At 46.8% G+C, this 14,588-nt stretch overlaps 1 protein-coding gene across 1 annotated transcript in view; it reads right to left on the reverse strand.

The window, feature by feature from the left end:
• Window positions 1–14,588, reverse strand: part of DAAM1 (dishevelled associated activator of morphogenesis 1) — a 184,120-nt gene that overhangs the window by 107,998 nt on the left and 61,534 nt on the right. Inside the window, 1 exon segment of the mRNA XM_043548617.1 lies at window positions 8,710–8,933. Coding sequence (XP_043404552.1) covers window positions 8,710–8,892 — 183 coding nt within the window. The 5' untranslated portion in view covers window positions 8,893–8,933.

The following is a 14,588-nucleotide window of genomic DNA, read 5'->3' on the forward strand; positions in this document are numbered from 1 at the left end:
TTTTACATACACAGTAATGTTGCAACTAGTGGATTACTTCAAAAAGTGAAGCTTCAACAGTTTTCCCATGAGTAGTTAGTTGCTCTGGGATCAGAGTTTAAAGATACTATGAACAAGTATACAACTAGGCCCTTGGATTCAAAGACTCCATTCTTTTCTACATAAGATCACCCTCATCGTGATAGCATCTGAGTGCCTTCCAGTCACTCAATAAGTTACATGACTAACATCTATCCCATGAGGTTTGTTCCCTCTCTCTCATCCTCCCTATGAAGTCATCTATACATGCAGAATGTGAAGCCTCAGCAGATGCCCCACTGCACAAACACATGGCAAACACGGAGAGTGGAAATCCTTCAAAAGTGCTCAAAGTCGCAAGTGCAAATAAAACCACAGTAATCAAAATGGGTCGCACAAAACAGAAGCCTTCACACGATTGACTTATTAAAATGAATGGAGTGTCCATCTTGTTGGCTGCTGTTCAGTGATGGCATGTAGGCTTAGCCATGCAGTGTTCGCAAAGTCGTATGAAATCCCAGGATTAAAAATCGTGATTATACATTTTAGGACCATCACGTACAGTAGGAACAGAGTAGTACAAACAGCGCAATATAAACACGATGGATTTTTGAACGGTAATGCAGTGTTAATCTCAATGATTTGGGATGTTCTTTCCTACACATAGTAGGATAACTGAAAGTCAAATCCCTAACACTACACTGAAGAATAGAAATGTTACAAGTATATCAAAACAAACGCATATTAGAACAACAAACAGCTTTTTATTAATAAAAAGCATCTCTCATTCCAATTGATCCATCATGCATCTGAATGAAGTAGCAAAGTTCAGTGTTATAGAAGGGGAAGCTAGAAATTGCGCCACGTCAGAGAACATATCTTCCCCTCCAGTAGATTACCGCTTAATGCAGTCACAAAACTCAGAATATCAACGATTCTTTGCAATTAAGGGTCTGTTCCATCCAGACCAACTGGAGCTCGGGATGCAGGTCTCCCTGCCCAGTGCTCCGCAGCTTTTGGGATGTAGAAGTGTGAGAGAAAAAAAAACACTGCTCTGGATGAATTCCGGGTTGACCAAGGAGTGGCAGTGGCTGGCCCCATAGGGAGCAGTGAGTGGGATTTTCAAAAGAAGCAAAGTGATTTAGAAGTAAATGTCTCATCAACCTTCAGATGTGACGTGTCCTCCTGAGTCACTGAGGCATTTTGGAAAATCCCTCTGAGTGTTTGGATTTCATCAGCTGGAAAAATGAGCCAGCCTGATGCAGGGCTTGGCAGCGAGTGAGGCTTTGGAATATTTCTCAAGGTGCAACTGTGGTGAATCACCTGCTCTTGGAAGCGGACTAGTTTTTTTCTCCCCCATGCCCATTTAACAAAGGTTGGGGAGCAAAATGCCTTACATCAGAAGCTACAGTCTCTCTGCTTGGAACCTCTTTACCACACCTTCAGACACACGAGGCAGCTCACTGGACATGTGAGCAGAAGGGACAGATACCCTTGAAGATCTGGGCCCAAGTACCTTGGCAACCACTTCTAACTAAAACAATGGAGAAGATGCTGAACAGAATACAATTGGTTTCACACAGCCTGCTCCAGGCATGAGGTACCCACTGGGAAACAATGCAAACCTAGATCACCAGCTTGTTTGAAGACTCAGGTGGTTAAATCAGCCCGTTATCTTGCGTGTTGCTATTTATTTATGGGACGATAGTGTTGCTGTAACCAATTCTGCAGCGAACACATCTGACACCACGTAAAAAGCTCAGAGTGAGGAGAAGACACACAGACAGAGGATGAAGGGACCGTCACACAGGTTGTGAGAGTCAATCCTGCTATCTAACGGGGGAGGGTTAAACCTTCATCAGCAGACACTCTGGGAATCTGGTAACCCTTGCTGGTAACTATGTCCCATTGTGTTGCTACCTCTCAGCTGGGCTTCCTCCCCAGCCTACCAGTCTTCACACACCAGCTGCCTCCCTGCTGCTCTGAGGGGGAAGCCAAAGTGACATCCACAGAACAGCACCAAGACTTGCAAGTTTTCCTGATGGTGAGCCCTTCAGTGTGGGGACGGTCTCTTGCTAACCGTATGTACAGCGCCTAGCACATTAGGGCCCTGCCTTAGCCAACGCTCTGTGGTGCAACCCCAAAAGAAAATGATAAACAAAAAGTTGTTCTTCAGGCAATTCACAGCCCACATTTAGCAGCAGCTGAGAGAGCATCATCCGATCCCAATGCGGGGCAGGGACATAACACCTACGGCATCCAGTCCTCATACCCCAGCCTGGCTGGAGTCGTTCTTACAATTTTATTAAGATAACTGTGTGCAGGAAGGACAGCATGCTGCAGCAGCCACAAGCCAAACAGTAGCTGTTTCTGTCGTGCCTTGGGAGAAGTATCTTCAGCCAGCCGTAGTAAATTCAGTAATTAAAATTTACACTACATTATCCCCCCGTGCCCTCGTCACTGCCTTCAGCACAAGCCACAATAAAATGCCTCTGTTAGGGAATATTTTGGAGAACTGATCTAGTGATTGGGGCTCAGGTCTCCTGAGTTCCAATCTATTGCCACCAACTCATTTTGACTTTCCTTGGGAATGGCATTTAACTTCTCTGTGCTTCCCTTTATCCACCTGTGAAGTGCATATAATACTTGCCTGACCCGCGGGGGATGTTGTGCAACACAACACACTCCATGTTTTAGAATCATAGAATCACAGAATATCAGGGTTGGAAGGGACCTCAGGAGGTCATCTAGTCCAACCCCCTGCTCAAAGCAGGACCAATGCCCAATTTTTGCCCCAGATCCCTAAATGGCCCCCCTCAAGGATTGAGCTCACAACCCTGAGTTTAGCAGGCCAATGCTCAAACCACTGAGCTATCCCTCCCCCAACTTCAACATAACAGCAGGTACTAAGGAGCTGTGAGGGAATCAATCATTCACTGAGTCCATGGAAAGACTAGTTGTAGACATGAAATGTGAAGTATTGTTATGGTAGAAGCTACCAGATGGTGCTGTTACACAGACTTGAAAATTCTTTTGCTTAGCGTGCAAACAAGATTTTAGTCTTTGAAGAAATGCTATATTGTTGTTAGCCTCAATATGCAATAGCATTTTAAGAGAAGCTGTGGAAGATAGAGAGCAAACTCTCTGCCTTTTCACTGTATTTGGAGGCAATTCTTGAGAAAGATGAGCCTCCTGGAAGCCATGCATTGGAGCGTGGGCTGAGATGCCTGCATGCTGTTTGCGACTGCCTCTGTTCCAGGTCTAGTGTGTGTGTGAATATACCAAGAATCCATGTCACTGGTTTCCCATGGGAAGCCAACCAGGAAGGCCCCAGAATTCTGCTACCATTTGGCAGAGGGGCAATGCTGGTGTGAGCAGTGGGACTCAGGTAGCTGAAAAAGGGGCAACAGTATAAAACAAACCAATGTTGCCTGCTGGGGCTACACCTCATCATTAGGTCCAAGTGAAAGTGAACTCTTCCTGTCTAGAGCTCAGAGAACACATTGGACTGTTTTGGTTAGAGTATGAAAGGATTTTTCAGCAAAATTTGAAAGTCAAAGCTGGTGGCATCACCCAGCTCGGCGTTCATGGAAAGCCCTGCAGGTTGTCCCAGCAACCTGAACAGTTCCCAGGGAACCGTGAAGCACACAGCAGCTAACTTGCAATGGAACACTTTGCTTTTGTGGAGGCCTACGTCCACACAGCTGCTCCTCCTTGGGTGGCTCTGGGTCACTGAAGCCCTGACAGAACAAGAGACAATGAACTCTTTCAGATGGGGCCTGGTGCCCATTGGAGCTGCATTCCCACAACTCCCAGCTGCAAAGTCATTGACGTCGTGTGGAAGGAAGAAGGGGAAGAGTGAATGTCTGCCAGCAAAAATTGCAATATTTTCATGTTCTCTAAGACAAAAAGAGGCCACAGTCTGCTAGACTTCCCTTTGTAGCCAGTATGAATTGTCCTCTTCCTGTCAGGATCACTAGGAGCAGAAGTTTAGACCCTGGCCTGATTAGCTTAACAATCTACCTAAAGAATCTGGCTCCCTGTTTTGTTGCTGTTCCTCTAGAGAAACATCTGTATATCCACAGGTCTGGAGACAGTTCAGGGTATCATTAGATCAAAAGCAAAACATCACTGTGGAAGTCTCGGTACACCAGCTAAAATCAACTGGATTGCACCCAAGATTACTAAAGACCGCGGGTGCGGTGGGCAGCAGAAGGTAAGCCTTTGGCAAACCCGAGTTTGGGGTAGGTGCATCTGACGCCTCCATCACACATTCAGTGCACAATCTCCTGTCTTCGGTCTTTGCTCTGGAACTATCGCTGATTGCTCACATGTTAAGAATGTGACAGGTTTTCAAATGAATAGTCACATCCTAAACATCCAACCCCGATAAGTTTTCCAGGACTGACTCAAAGGAAGCAGACTTGTCACACTAGGTAGGAGAATAAATGGGATTTGCAACACTGAGTTTGCTGAACTTGCAACTACTGGTGCTTGCTGTATGATCCACCCAAGAACAAAAGGCTAGCCTTATTTCATCATCAGAGCTCCTGGATGGTACTGCCAAGTCTCCAGACTAAAATATCTGAGATAATATATTGCTTAAATCCCAATTCTATTTTATTTTTTGGGGAGTAACAATTCTTCATGAGGTCCCACAGTCTACAACAATAAAAAGCAGAGAAATATGGCTAGAAAGAGCCAAAGACAGATGGCCTTATGGTTAGATGCATTGGACTGGGACTCAGAAGACCTGTGTTAAAGCTGTGCCATCAACTTCCTGTGTGATCTTGGGCAAGTCACTTAACCTCTTTGTGGGTAGGTCTGCCCTTTGAGCCGGAGGTATAAATCCCAGCTCAAGCAGACATACCTGCTGTAGCTCCGATCGAGCTAGCGTGCTAAAAGTGGAGCCTAGCCACCAGTGGCACACGCAGCAGGAGGGACTCACTGCCCTGAGTCCTGGCACACCTGAGACGCTACGCATGTACTTGGGGCAGCTAGCCACTCCCACTGCCTGTGCCAGCATGGCTACACTCTGCTTTTAGGGAGCTAGCTTGATCAGAGCTAGCTTGGGGTGGGCTCCTTGAGCTGCAATTTACACCTACAACTTGAACCAAACTGGGGCTTTGATCTTGGTGGGGACCCTCTAGGTGTTACTCTCGTCAATAACAATAGGATTCCACAAGTCAAACTGGGGGCTGAACGTGGGAGAGTGTTTTTAGACGGTTACCCAACTCCCAAGGAGAATGCTTTATAGATTAAAAGCTAAAGCACTGGCAATGTACATTTGAAGCTAGCCTCTCACACTAATGTTTGTTGATTTGTAGAAAGCCAGTGTTTCCACACTGCTTAGCCCAACAGGGCCCTGATCCCAGCCGGGGACGCTGGGTGCTAGTGTAAAACAAATCGTATCACATCGCTGATACATGGCATAAACAAGTACAACCTAGAAAAAACCCTATAACTCTAGGCCTGCCCTAACATCAACTTCAATGCGTGAAGCCTCAAGATTCTTTCTGCATATTTCAAATCACCTCATCCCTGTTTGCCAAAGTAATTAAGTGGATTCAAAACGTCTTTTTAAACAAACAGAGGGAAGAAGCCGCTCGTAGAGCGGTTCCAAGTTGTCGAGTGTGAACTGTGTGGCAGCATCAGGGCTGCCAGGGTTTTAAAGACACACCTTTCAGTCCCTGTCAGGCTTCAGCAAGCGTAAAATCAGCCCAACACCCCCAGCTGGTTTTCCTGTCGCTGTTCCAAATGTTACACAGTGGGCTTATACAGAAACAGTGGGACATTTTCCAAATCATTTAACTAATGCTGAAATCAAATACTCAACTCCGACAGGTTACTGCGAGCAGTAAGACGAAGGGGCTGGGTGTAGCAAGACGAGCTGGCCAAAAGGGTTTGCAGCAACATTTGTATTTATTTTTAAACTCTCCCTGGTGAAAATCTGCCTATTTTTGAGTTTGCAAAATGTCAGAGAAATCGGAACAGTCTTGCAAACACTGGGAAAATCCCTGAGAGTTTCTTGTAGATATTTGTAATTGGGAGAGGGAGAAGCAAAAAGTGGGAGCTTGGCTGCAGGGTTTCCACATGGTTTCTTTGAATTTCAGGCAGACCTGTTGTGTTGCGACTGGTTACACAGTTCTAGGGTATGGGGTGGCTGAATTTTGAGCTCATTCTCCCAGCCTGTTAGGGGAAAACAAAAAACCTGACAGCAAGGAGTGGCTGCTCCCTAGCAGTGTGTATGGGCAGAGGGAGGAGAGGAGTCACTTATACACCACCTAATCACCTGAGGCCAGCCAGGAGGAGTGTAACTGCCCCCCTAAAAATCATGCGTGGAGAGAGTGGTCCATACACCAATAGGGCATTGGAAGAGGTAGCAGGACAGTCTTTCCATGCAAAAAGAAACCACCATATCCTTCAGGGCTGGTGGGAAGGAGAGCTCTCAGGGCCTCTTGTGTAGACAGGGATTCCGTATGAACCCCAGGCCTGGTGTTTAATTGGTTCTGATAAGCCTCCAAACCCTGATTCTCCAGGGAGGCTCCCCCATCGCTCGATGGATCTGTAGGCTTAGCATGGCGAAGCTGACGCTGGATCATAGCACGCTCTTACGTTCAGTTTGGCTATGCTAACCAGAGCTGGCCAGGAATTTTCCATTGAAAGGCTTTCCAGGGGAAAAAACTCATTTTCCACAAAATCAAGATGCTCCATGGGAAGATTTAGATTTAGCTGAAATTTTTCAATTTTCCATCAGGAAAATCAAATGGAAATATTTTGTTTTGGGTCGGTTCAACCTGGACATTGTTTTATTGAACCAACCTGAAATGTTTCTAATCAGTTCAACAAAATAATAAATTATATTTGCTTATCGAGTTGTTGTACAGGCCCCAGTATCTCCTATGGGCCAAATGCCCTGGAGGACTGCATCTCCCATAGTGCAATGTGGATTTCCCATCTGACCAAGCTACGTGACAGGAGATACAATCCAGGAAGCCTGACCCACATGGAAGAATGGGTGCATTAAGCTCCCAAAATACAACTCCTATGAGGTAACAAACCACAATGGCAAAATCCATTAATGTTGAACTGACCCGAAATACTTAGTTTTGAGTCAGTTCAACAAACTAAAAACCAAAACATTTTGCCTTCAGGAATGTCAAAATTGGGGCAAAATTCTGTTCCACAAAAAAAAAAAAAAAAAACATTTCAATTTTTCATTTTGATTTGGGACAAAAACCAAGTGCTGAAAGGTTGGCATTTCCTGTGGGACAGAAATTCCAAATTTCGCTCAGCTCTAATGCTAACACTTGGGTTTACGTGCACTTTATTTCCTTCCCCTTCCAATCAGCGCATACAGGGCACAAGAATCATTGATGCTTTGAGTATACCGTGGGGCCCTGTCAAGAGGCAGCCTAGCATAGGCACTGTCGCACCAGAACAAGAACCAAAATACCACCATTCTGCCCTCAGCCTCATGCTCACTGCCCTCACTCCTGCTGCCCAAAATTACAGTTTAAGAAGCCACATGCCACTTGGGACATTACCACATCCCCATGGGCTGCAGAGAAGGAGGAGATTGCAGCAGTTGGAACAACAGGAACACACTATTAGTATGGAGTAGAGGACATGTCCATATTTACTGCTTAGGCCTCATGGCCACCTGCATTGCCATAGCACTGGGATGGATCCATCTGTTCTTCTGATCAGCCGGTGCTCTCAGTCCTCCCTTGGCCAGTCATGCCATGTAGCAGCAGCCATGGAGCAATGGGAGACCGCTCTCAGCTGGGCCAGCTACCTACATTTCTACTTCCAGAGCACTAACGCTCCAAGATGCCTAAGCTCCATCTACCGAGCTGCTTCCCACCCAACCATTCCAGTCCCTTTTCAGGTTACCAGTGGTTCTGCTCCACAGCCTGCCCTTCCACTCTGGGAATCACAACCGACAAGGAGATAGGTTTAAACAGGGCTACAGATGAGACCAATCAAAAAATTCAGCTCAGTTGGCAGCCTGCCCTTGGGAGGTCCAAGACTGGGGTGCAGGTGAGGACCGACTAGGCTGCACTGGCAGCGCCGTGCATGGAAAGTTACCCGCCATGCCAGCCTACGCTACATGCTTCTGGCCTCCTGGCTCAGGCACGGTTAGATTCTCTCCTTCACAAGCACTACAGTTGCTCATGGCATCATCTATGCCTGAACTAGAGCCCACAGGGCAGGGAATAAGTACTTCTCAGGCAGATCATCAGACCCAAACAAAGCAATATACTGAAAAGGAAATAGCCACCATGAACAGAATGCGGTCTGGGGAAAAAGACTGACACTAGAGTGGGTTTTCTTCCAGGAGTGAGATGAAAAGAGCCTCAAAACTCCACATGTTCTGTGGGGCGAGAGTAATACTCTTTTACAGGAGCTCTGTATCAACCAATGGAATTCCCCATGCATGGCTGGAAGTCACCGGTGCATCCAATGGGAATTCAAGGCTCAGGCGGCCATCCAATCACTGACAGCAGCAAACCCTGATGTTCCTGTCAATTAAAAGCTCTTTTGAAATCACTCCTCCTGACCTTGCACCTATTAAAGTCAGTGGGAGATTTGCCATGGACATCATGAGCAGGATGGGGCCCAATGTTTTTCTGTGGTCCCCTCCCAAAAATAGCTACCCCATTGCCACGAGAAACACGCAACACTCACCACAAGCTCACTGAACATGACATCCAGCTCTTCCACCGGGGGCATTGGCAACGCCGGCTCCATGGTCTGTAGGGCGAAGTTGCTGTCATTGCGAAGCCGGTAGGTGATCTCTGGATGGTCGTTGCTTCGGAAGCAGCAGAAGATAAATGAAATCCCCCTTCCACTTCTTTTTCTTGGGGCCATGGCCAAAATCTTCTGTGTCCCTTCCTTCTAGCTACTAAATCCTACAGAAAGAGAGGGGACAGGAAATGCTTGAGTATCCACTTTGTCCAAGTGCGTTGAGATCTACTGAGAAGAGACTCAGAATCAAAGGCACCCAACATACACAACTTGCAAAGTGACATTTACATGCCGAAGATTTCTGTTCCGGTTTGACATTTACAGTTCCAGCAACCTTGACGACTGTGCTAATTAAAAGATATCTTTGTTCTCTTATGGCCATAATCTTTTTTTTTTTTCCCCCAACTGTAGCTAAATCGAGAAGTTGCCAGTGGGCAATTGCTGTAGATGAAAGACGGCGGGATACACCACCGTTCTGTTCCAGTGCTGAGAGCTACAAGAAGAACTGACCCAAGCCCTCTGATTCCTTCTCTTTTATTGTCTCACTCCAAGACAGGTCAAAAGTCACTCTGATGCCAATTAGCCCCATGCTATACTACTCTTTTTTAGCTCGTGTGGACCTCTTGCAGCATTATTAAAAAATATTTTAGACTTAGTGTGTTGGTACTGCAAACAGTTCTGTCTGGTCTACACGGTCAGCTAAAGTTTTCAGCATTAGAGGACAACCTTTACGATTCCAGGGGCAGATCCTCAGCTACTGTGAGCCAGTAACACACCAGGGCAGTCAAGAGAACTTGGCCCATTTTACACCAGCTGAGGATCTAGCTCTGGAAATGTTATTTTTAATTAAGGGAAGCCATTTTTAAAAGTCAAATTTAAGTAATTTTTTTAAAGGAGGTACAAGCCCTAGGTCTGCACAATCCTCCCCTGCATCCAAGCTTAAATTAAAGTGTCTCTTCTCAACATCACAGCCTGAAATCTCATTTCACATTACACACCTTAGGGTTTACACAAATGGGACCATTTGATTTGCTTGCACAGCCATGAAATCTCTTATTGTCACTTGCTACCTGAGAGTTACAAGCTGAATTAATCTGCAGTATGCTGGAATCAAAGTGTTTTTTAAAAGGTATCCCACACCTGGCAAGAAAGTTTTGCTCCCCACAACCAAAAGTTTCCCAAAACAAAACATGTCTTCTCAATAGGGAAGGCAAATTCATAGATTTTTTAAAAGGCCCCAAGTACCATTTTCCCTACTCTACAGATAGGGAAATAGAGCATGGGGAAGTGATTTGCCTAAAGCAGGGGTTCCCAAATTTCATTGCACTGCGACCCCCTTCTGACAACAAAAATTACTACACGACCCCAGGAGGGCGGACCACAGCCTGAGCCTATCTGAGCCCCGCCACTCTGGGCAGTGGGGAAGAGCGTGCCTGCAAGAGCGGAGACTGTTAGCCGAGCCCCGCTGCCCAAGGCTGAAGCCCTTGGGCTTTGGCCCCGGGCGGTGGGGCTCAGGCTTCAGCTAAGGCCCCAGCAAGTCTAATGCCAACCCTGGTGACTCCATTAAAATGGGGTCATGACCCACTTCGGGGTCCTGACCCACAGTTTGAGAACCGCTGGCCTAAAGCGATGCAATGAATCAGTGGCAGAGCTAGGAAAAGAAACCTATTTCATGATGCTCCCCTCCCATGCAAATCCCACACCTTCACCACAGGACCGGAACTTTAGTTCTCTTCTTCCATTTCAGATTTTCAAACTGAAAGCTATAACTATATAGACGCTATCCTCAGAACACATCTGGTGTTTTCAAAGATCCTAGCTTACATAAAAACATCAATAGATTTAAGTCTGAATGAAAGAACAAGGATGAGACTAGGTAAAGATTTATTTCTATTTTAGTATTTAAAAAAGACAGACGTGGCCGCTCAGACAAGGTATTTTTGAGATGGCTGCAGCTCTAGAGCTATTGGGATTCATAATTACTATACAACTGCAGTCTTTATGTTTATGTATCATTTGCAAGACATAGATACAAGCCCAGCAAATTGCAGTTACTAACAAGAAACAGTAAAAAACTTGAAAAGGAGAGAAGAACCTTAGCTAGCAGGCAAACAGTACAAATGCTGCTGAATATGCATTAATGTGAAGGATAAAAGTCAAAACTCTGCTTCCTGACATGTTCTTCAGCTAGAACACTTCAAAACATGCCTATTGCATCTACAGTACAAAGTCTGGGGTGCAAGGCCTTATCATTCCACTTTATCGTTTACGCAGAATTTGTTAGACACTGGGAAGGGACAATGTCACTTTGAGAACAAGTCATTCAGCTTAACTTTCTGCAAAAGTCCCCAAATTTCCCAAAGTTACACTTTAAACATGAGTGTGAGCAGGACATACATATAGAGGGTACAACCCTAATTAAGTTCACAGGATTTCAAGGTCAGAAGGGACTATTACGCCATCAAATCTGACCTCCTGTATAACACAGGCCATAGAATTGAGGCCCAATAACTTGTCTTTTTAGCCATACTTTCCAGAAAGCATCTAGTCTTGGATTTGAAGATGTCAAGGGAGGGGGTGGATTCTTCAGCTCCTGTTAGATTTAATCACCCTCCCGGCTGAGATTAAGTTAATACAATCTAAAAGTACCTGGTCAGATTGTAAACTCCTTGAGTCAGGGATTCTGTCTTTTTCTTCTGTGTTTGTACAGCACCTAGAACAGAGGTGGGCAAACTACAGCCCGGGGGCCATATCTGGCCCTCCAGGACGGTTTAATCCAGCCCTTGAGCTCTCACTGGGAAGCAGGGCCTGGGGCTTGCCCTGCTCCGGCACTCCAGCCGGGGAGCAGGGTCAGGATCTTGCCCCACTCTGCACGACTCCTGGAAGCAGCGACAGCAGAGAGGCTAACAGAGGGAGTTTGCCTGGGGAGAGCCCACTGAGGCTTACATCTTACCGGCTTCTCTGAGTAGTTACTACAACTCCTGAGGAAGCTCGTAGAAGGAAGGTAATATGGATGGGGAGCGTTCAGCTGTTGTGACCTGCACTGGATGTGCCATGTTTGTCTTTCTTCCACAGGACAGAAGCGACTTTGTCTGTACAAAGTGCAAGCTGGTCTCCATATTGGAAGAGAAGGTTCAAGATCTGGAGAAACAAGTATCGACCCTGCGTTGCATAAGAGAAACTGAAGATTTCCTGGACAGACATCAGGATATGCTTCTACAGGCACAATGTTCTGAAGATTCAGAGCAGGCTGTGCAGTGGGGACAGGAGGACGGTAAAGAAATTTGGCCTCATGGTGACCTCCAGAAGAAGAAAGGGGAGTGCCCACATACCAGCAGTGCAGATACAGGTAAGCAACCGTTTTCACGTTCTCTCCACAGGTACTGACGCGGAGAGTGGACTAGATGATACATCTAAGGGAAGGGAACAGAAGGAGACTCCACTGATTGGAAGGCATGAGATGCACTGTCTTAGGGATGGGCGTTCCAAGACCACCGCTCCCAAGAGGAGGCGGCAGGTGGTGGTGGTCGGGGACTCCCTCCTCAGGGGGACTGAGTCATCTATCTGCCGCCCCGACCGGGAAAACTGAGAAGTCTGCTGCTTGCCAGGAGCTAGGATTCACGATGTGACGGAGAGACTGCCGAGACTCATCAAGCCCTCCGATCGCTACCCCTTCCTGTTTCTCCACATGGGCACCAATGATACTGCCAAGAATGACCTTGAGCGGATCACTGCGGACTACGTGGCTCTGGGAAGAAGGATAAAGGAGTTTGAGGTGCAAGTGGTGTTCTCTTCCATCCTCCCCATGGAAGGAAAAGGCCTGGGTAAAGAACGTCAAATCGTAGAAGTCAACGAATGGCTACGCAGGTGGTGTCGGAGAGAAAGCTTTGGATTCTTTGACCATAGGAAGGTGTTCCAAGAAGGAGGAGTGCCAGGCAGAGACGGGCTCCACCTAACGAAGAGAGGGAAGAGCATCTTCGCAAGCAGGCTGGCTAACCTAGTGAAGAGGGCTTTAAACTAGGTTCACCGGGGGAAGGAGACCAAAGCCCTGAGGTAAGTGGGGACATGGGATACCGGGAGGAAGCACAAGCAGGAGAGCGTCAAAGGGGAGGGCTCCTGCCTCATACTAAGAAAGCAGGACAAACAGCAAGTTATCTCAAGTGCCTTTACACAAATGCAAGATGCCTGGGAAACAAGCAGGGAGAACTGGAAGTCCTGGCACAGTCAAGGAATTATGATGTGATTGGAATAACAGAGACTTGGTGGGATAACTCACATGACTGGAGTACTGTCATGGATGGATATAAACTGTTCAGGAAGGACAGGCAGGGCAGAAAAGGTAGGGGAGTTGCATCGTATGTAAGAGAGCAGTATGACTGCTCAGAGCTACGGTATAAAACTGCAGAAAAACCTGAGTGTCTCTGGATTAAGTTTAGAAGTGTGAGCAACAAGGGTGATGTCGTGGTGGGAGTCTGCTATAGACCACCGGACCAGGGGGATGAGGTGGACGAGGCTTTCTTCTGGCAACTAATGGAAGTTACTAGATCGCAGGCCCTGGTTCTCAGGGGAGACTTCAATCACCCTGATATTGGCTGGGAGAGCAATACAGCGGTGCACAGGCAATCCAGGAAGTTTTTGGAAAGTGTAGGGGACAATTTCCTGGTGCAAGTGCTGGAGGAACCAACTAGGGGCAGAGCTCTTCTTGACCTGCTGCTCACAAACCGGGAAGAATTAGTAGGGGAAGCAAAAGTGGATGGGAACCTGGGAGGCAGTGACCATGAGATGGTTGAGTTCAGGATCCTGACACAGGGAAGAAAGAAGAGCAGCAGAATATGGATCCTGGACTTCAGAAAAGCAGATTTTGACAACCTCAAGGAACTGATGGGCAGGATCCCCTGGGAGAATAACATGAGGGGGAAAGGAGTCCAGGAGAGTTGGCTGTATTTTAAAGAATCCTTATTGAGGTTACAGGGACAAACCATCCCGATGTGTAGAAAGAATAGTAAATATGTCAGGCGACCAGCCTGGTTGCCTTAACAGTGAAATCCTTGCTGATCTTAAACACAAAAAAGAAGCTCACAAGAAGAAGTGGAAGATTGGACAAATGACCAGGGAAGAGTATAAAAATATTGCTCGGGCATGCAGGAGTGAAATCAGGAAGGCCAAAATCACACCTGGAGTTGCAGCTAGCAAGAGATGTTAAGAGTAACAAGAAGGGTTTCTTCAGGCATGTTAGCAACAAGAAGAAAGTCAAGGAAAGCGTGGGCCCCTGACTGAATGAGGGAGGCAACCTAGTGACAGAGGATGTGGAAAAAGCTCAAGTACTCAATGCTTTTTTTGCCTCTGTCTTCACGAAGAAGGTCAGCTCCCAGACTGCTGCACTGGACAGCACAGCATGGGGAGGAGGTGACCAGCCCTCTGTGGAGAAAGAAGTGGTTCGGGACTATTTAGAAAAGCTGGACGAGCACAAGTCCATGGGGCCGGATGCGCTGCATCCGAGAGTGCTAAAGGAGTTGGCGGATGTGATTGCAGAGCCATTGGCCATTATCTTTGAAGACTCATGGCGATTGAGGGAGGTCCCGGACAACTGGAAAAAGGCTAATGTAGTGCCCATCTTTAAAAAAGGGAAGAAGGAGGATCCTGGGAACTACAGGCCAGTCAGCCTCGCCTCAGTCCCTGGAAAAATCATGGAGCAGGTCCTCAAGGAATCAATTCTGAAGCACTTAGAGGAGAGGAAAGTGACCAGGAACAGTCAGCATGGATTCACCAAGGGCAAGTCATGCCTGACTAATCTAATTGCCTTCTATGACGAGATAACT

Source organism: Chelonia mydas, chromosome 6, assembly GCF_015237465.2.
Source record: "Chelonia mydas isolate rCheMyd1 chromosome 6, rCheMyd1.pri.v2, whole genome shotgun sequence".
Classification (NCBI taxonomy): domain Eukaryota; kingdom Metazoa; phylum Chordata; order Testudines; family Cheloniidae; genus Chelonia; species Chelonia mydas.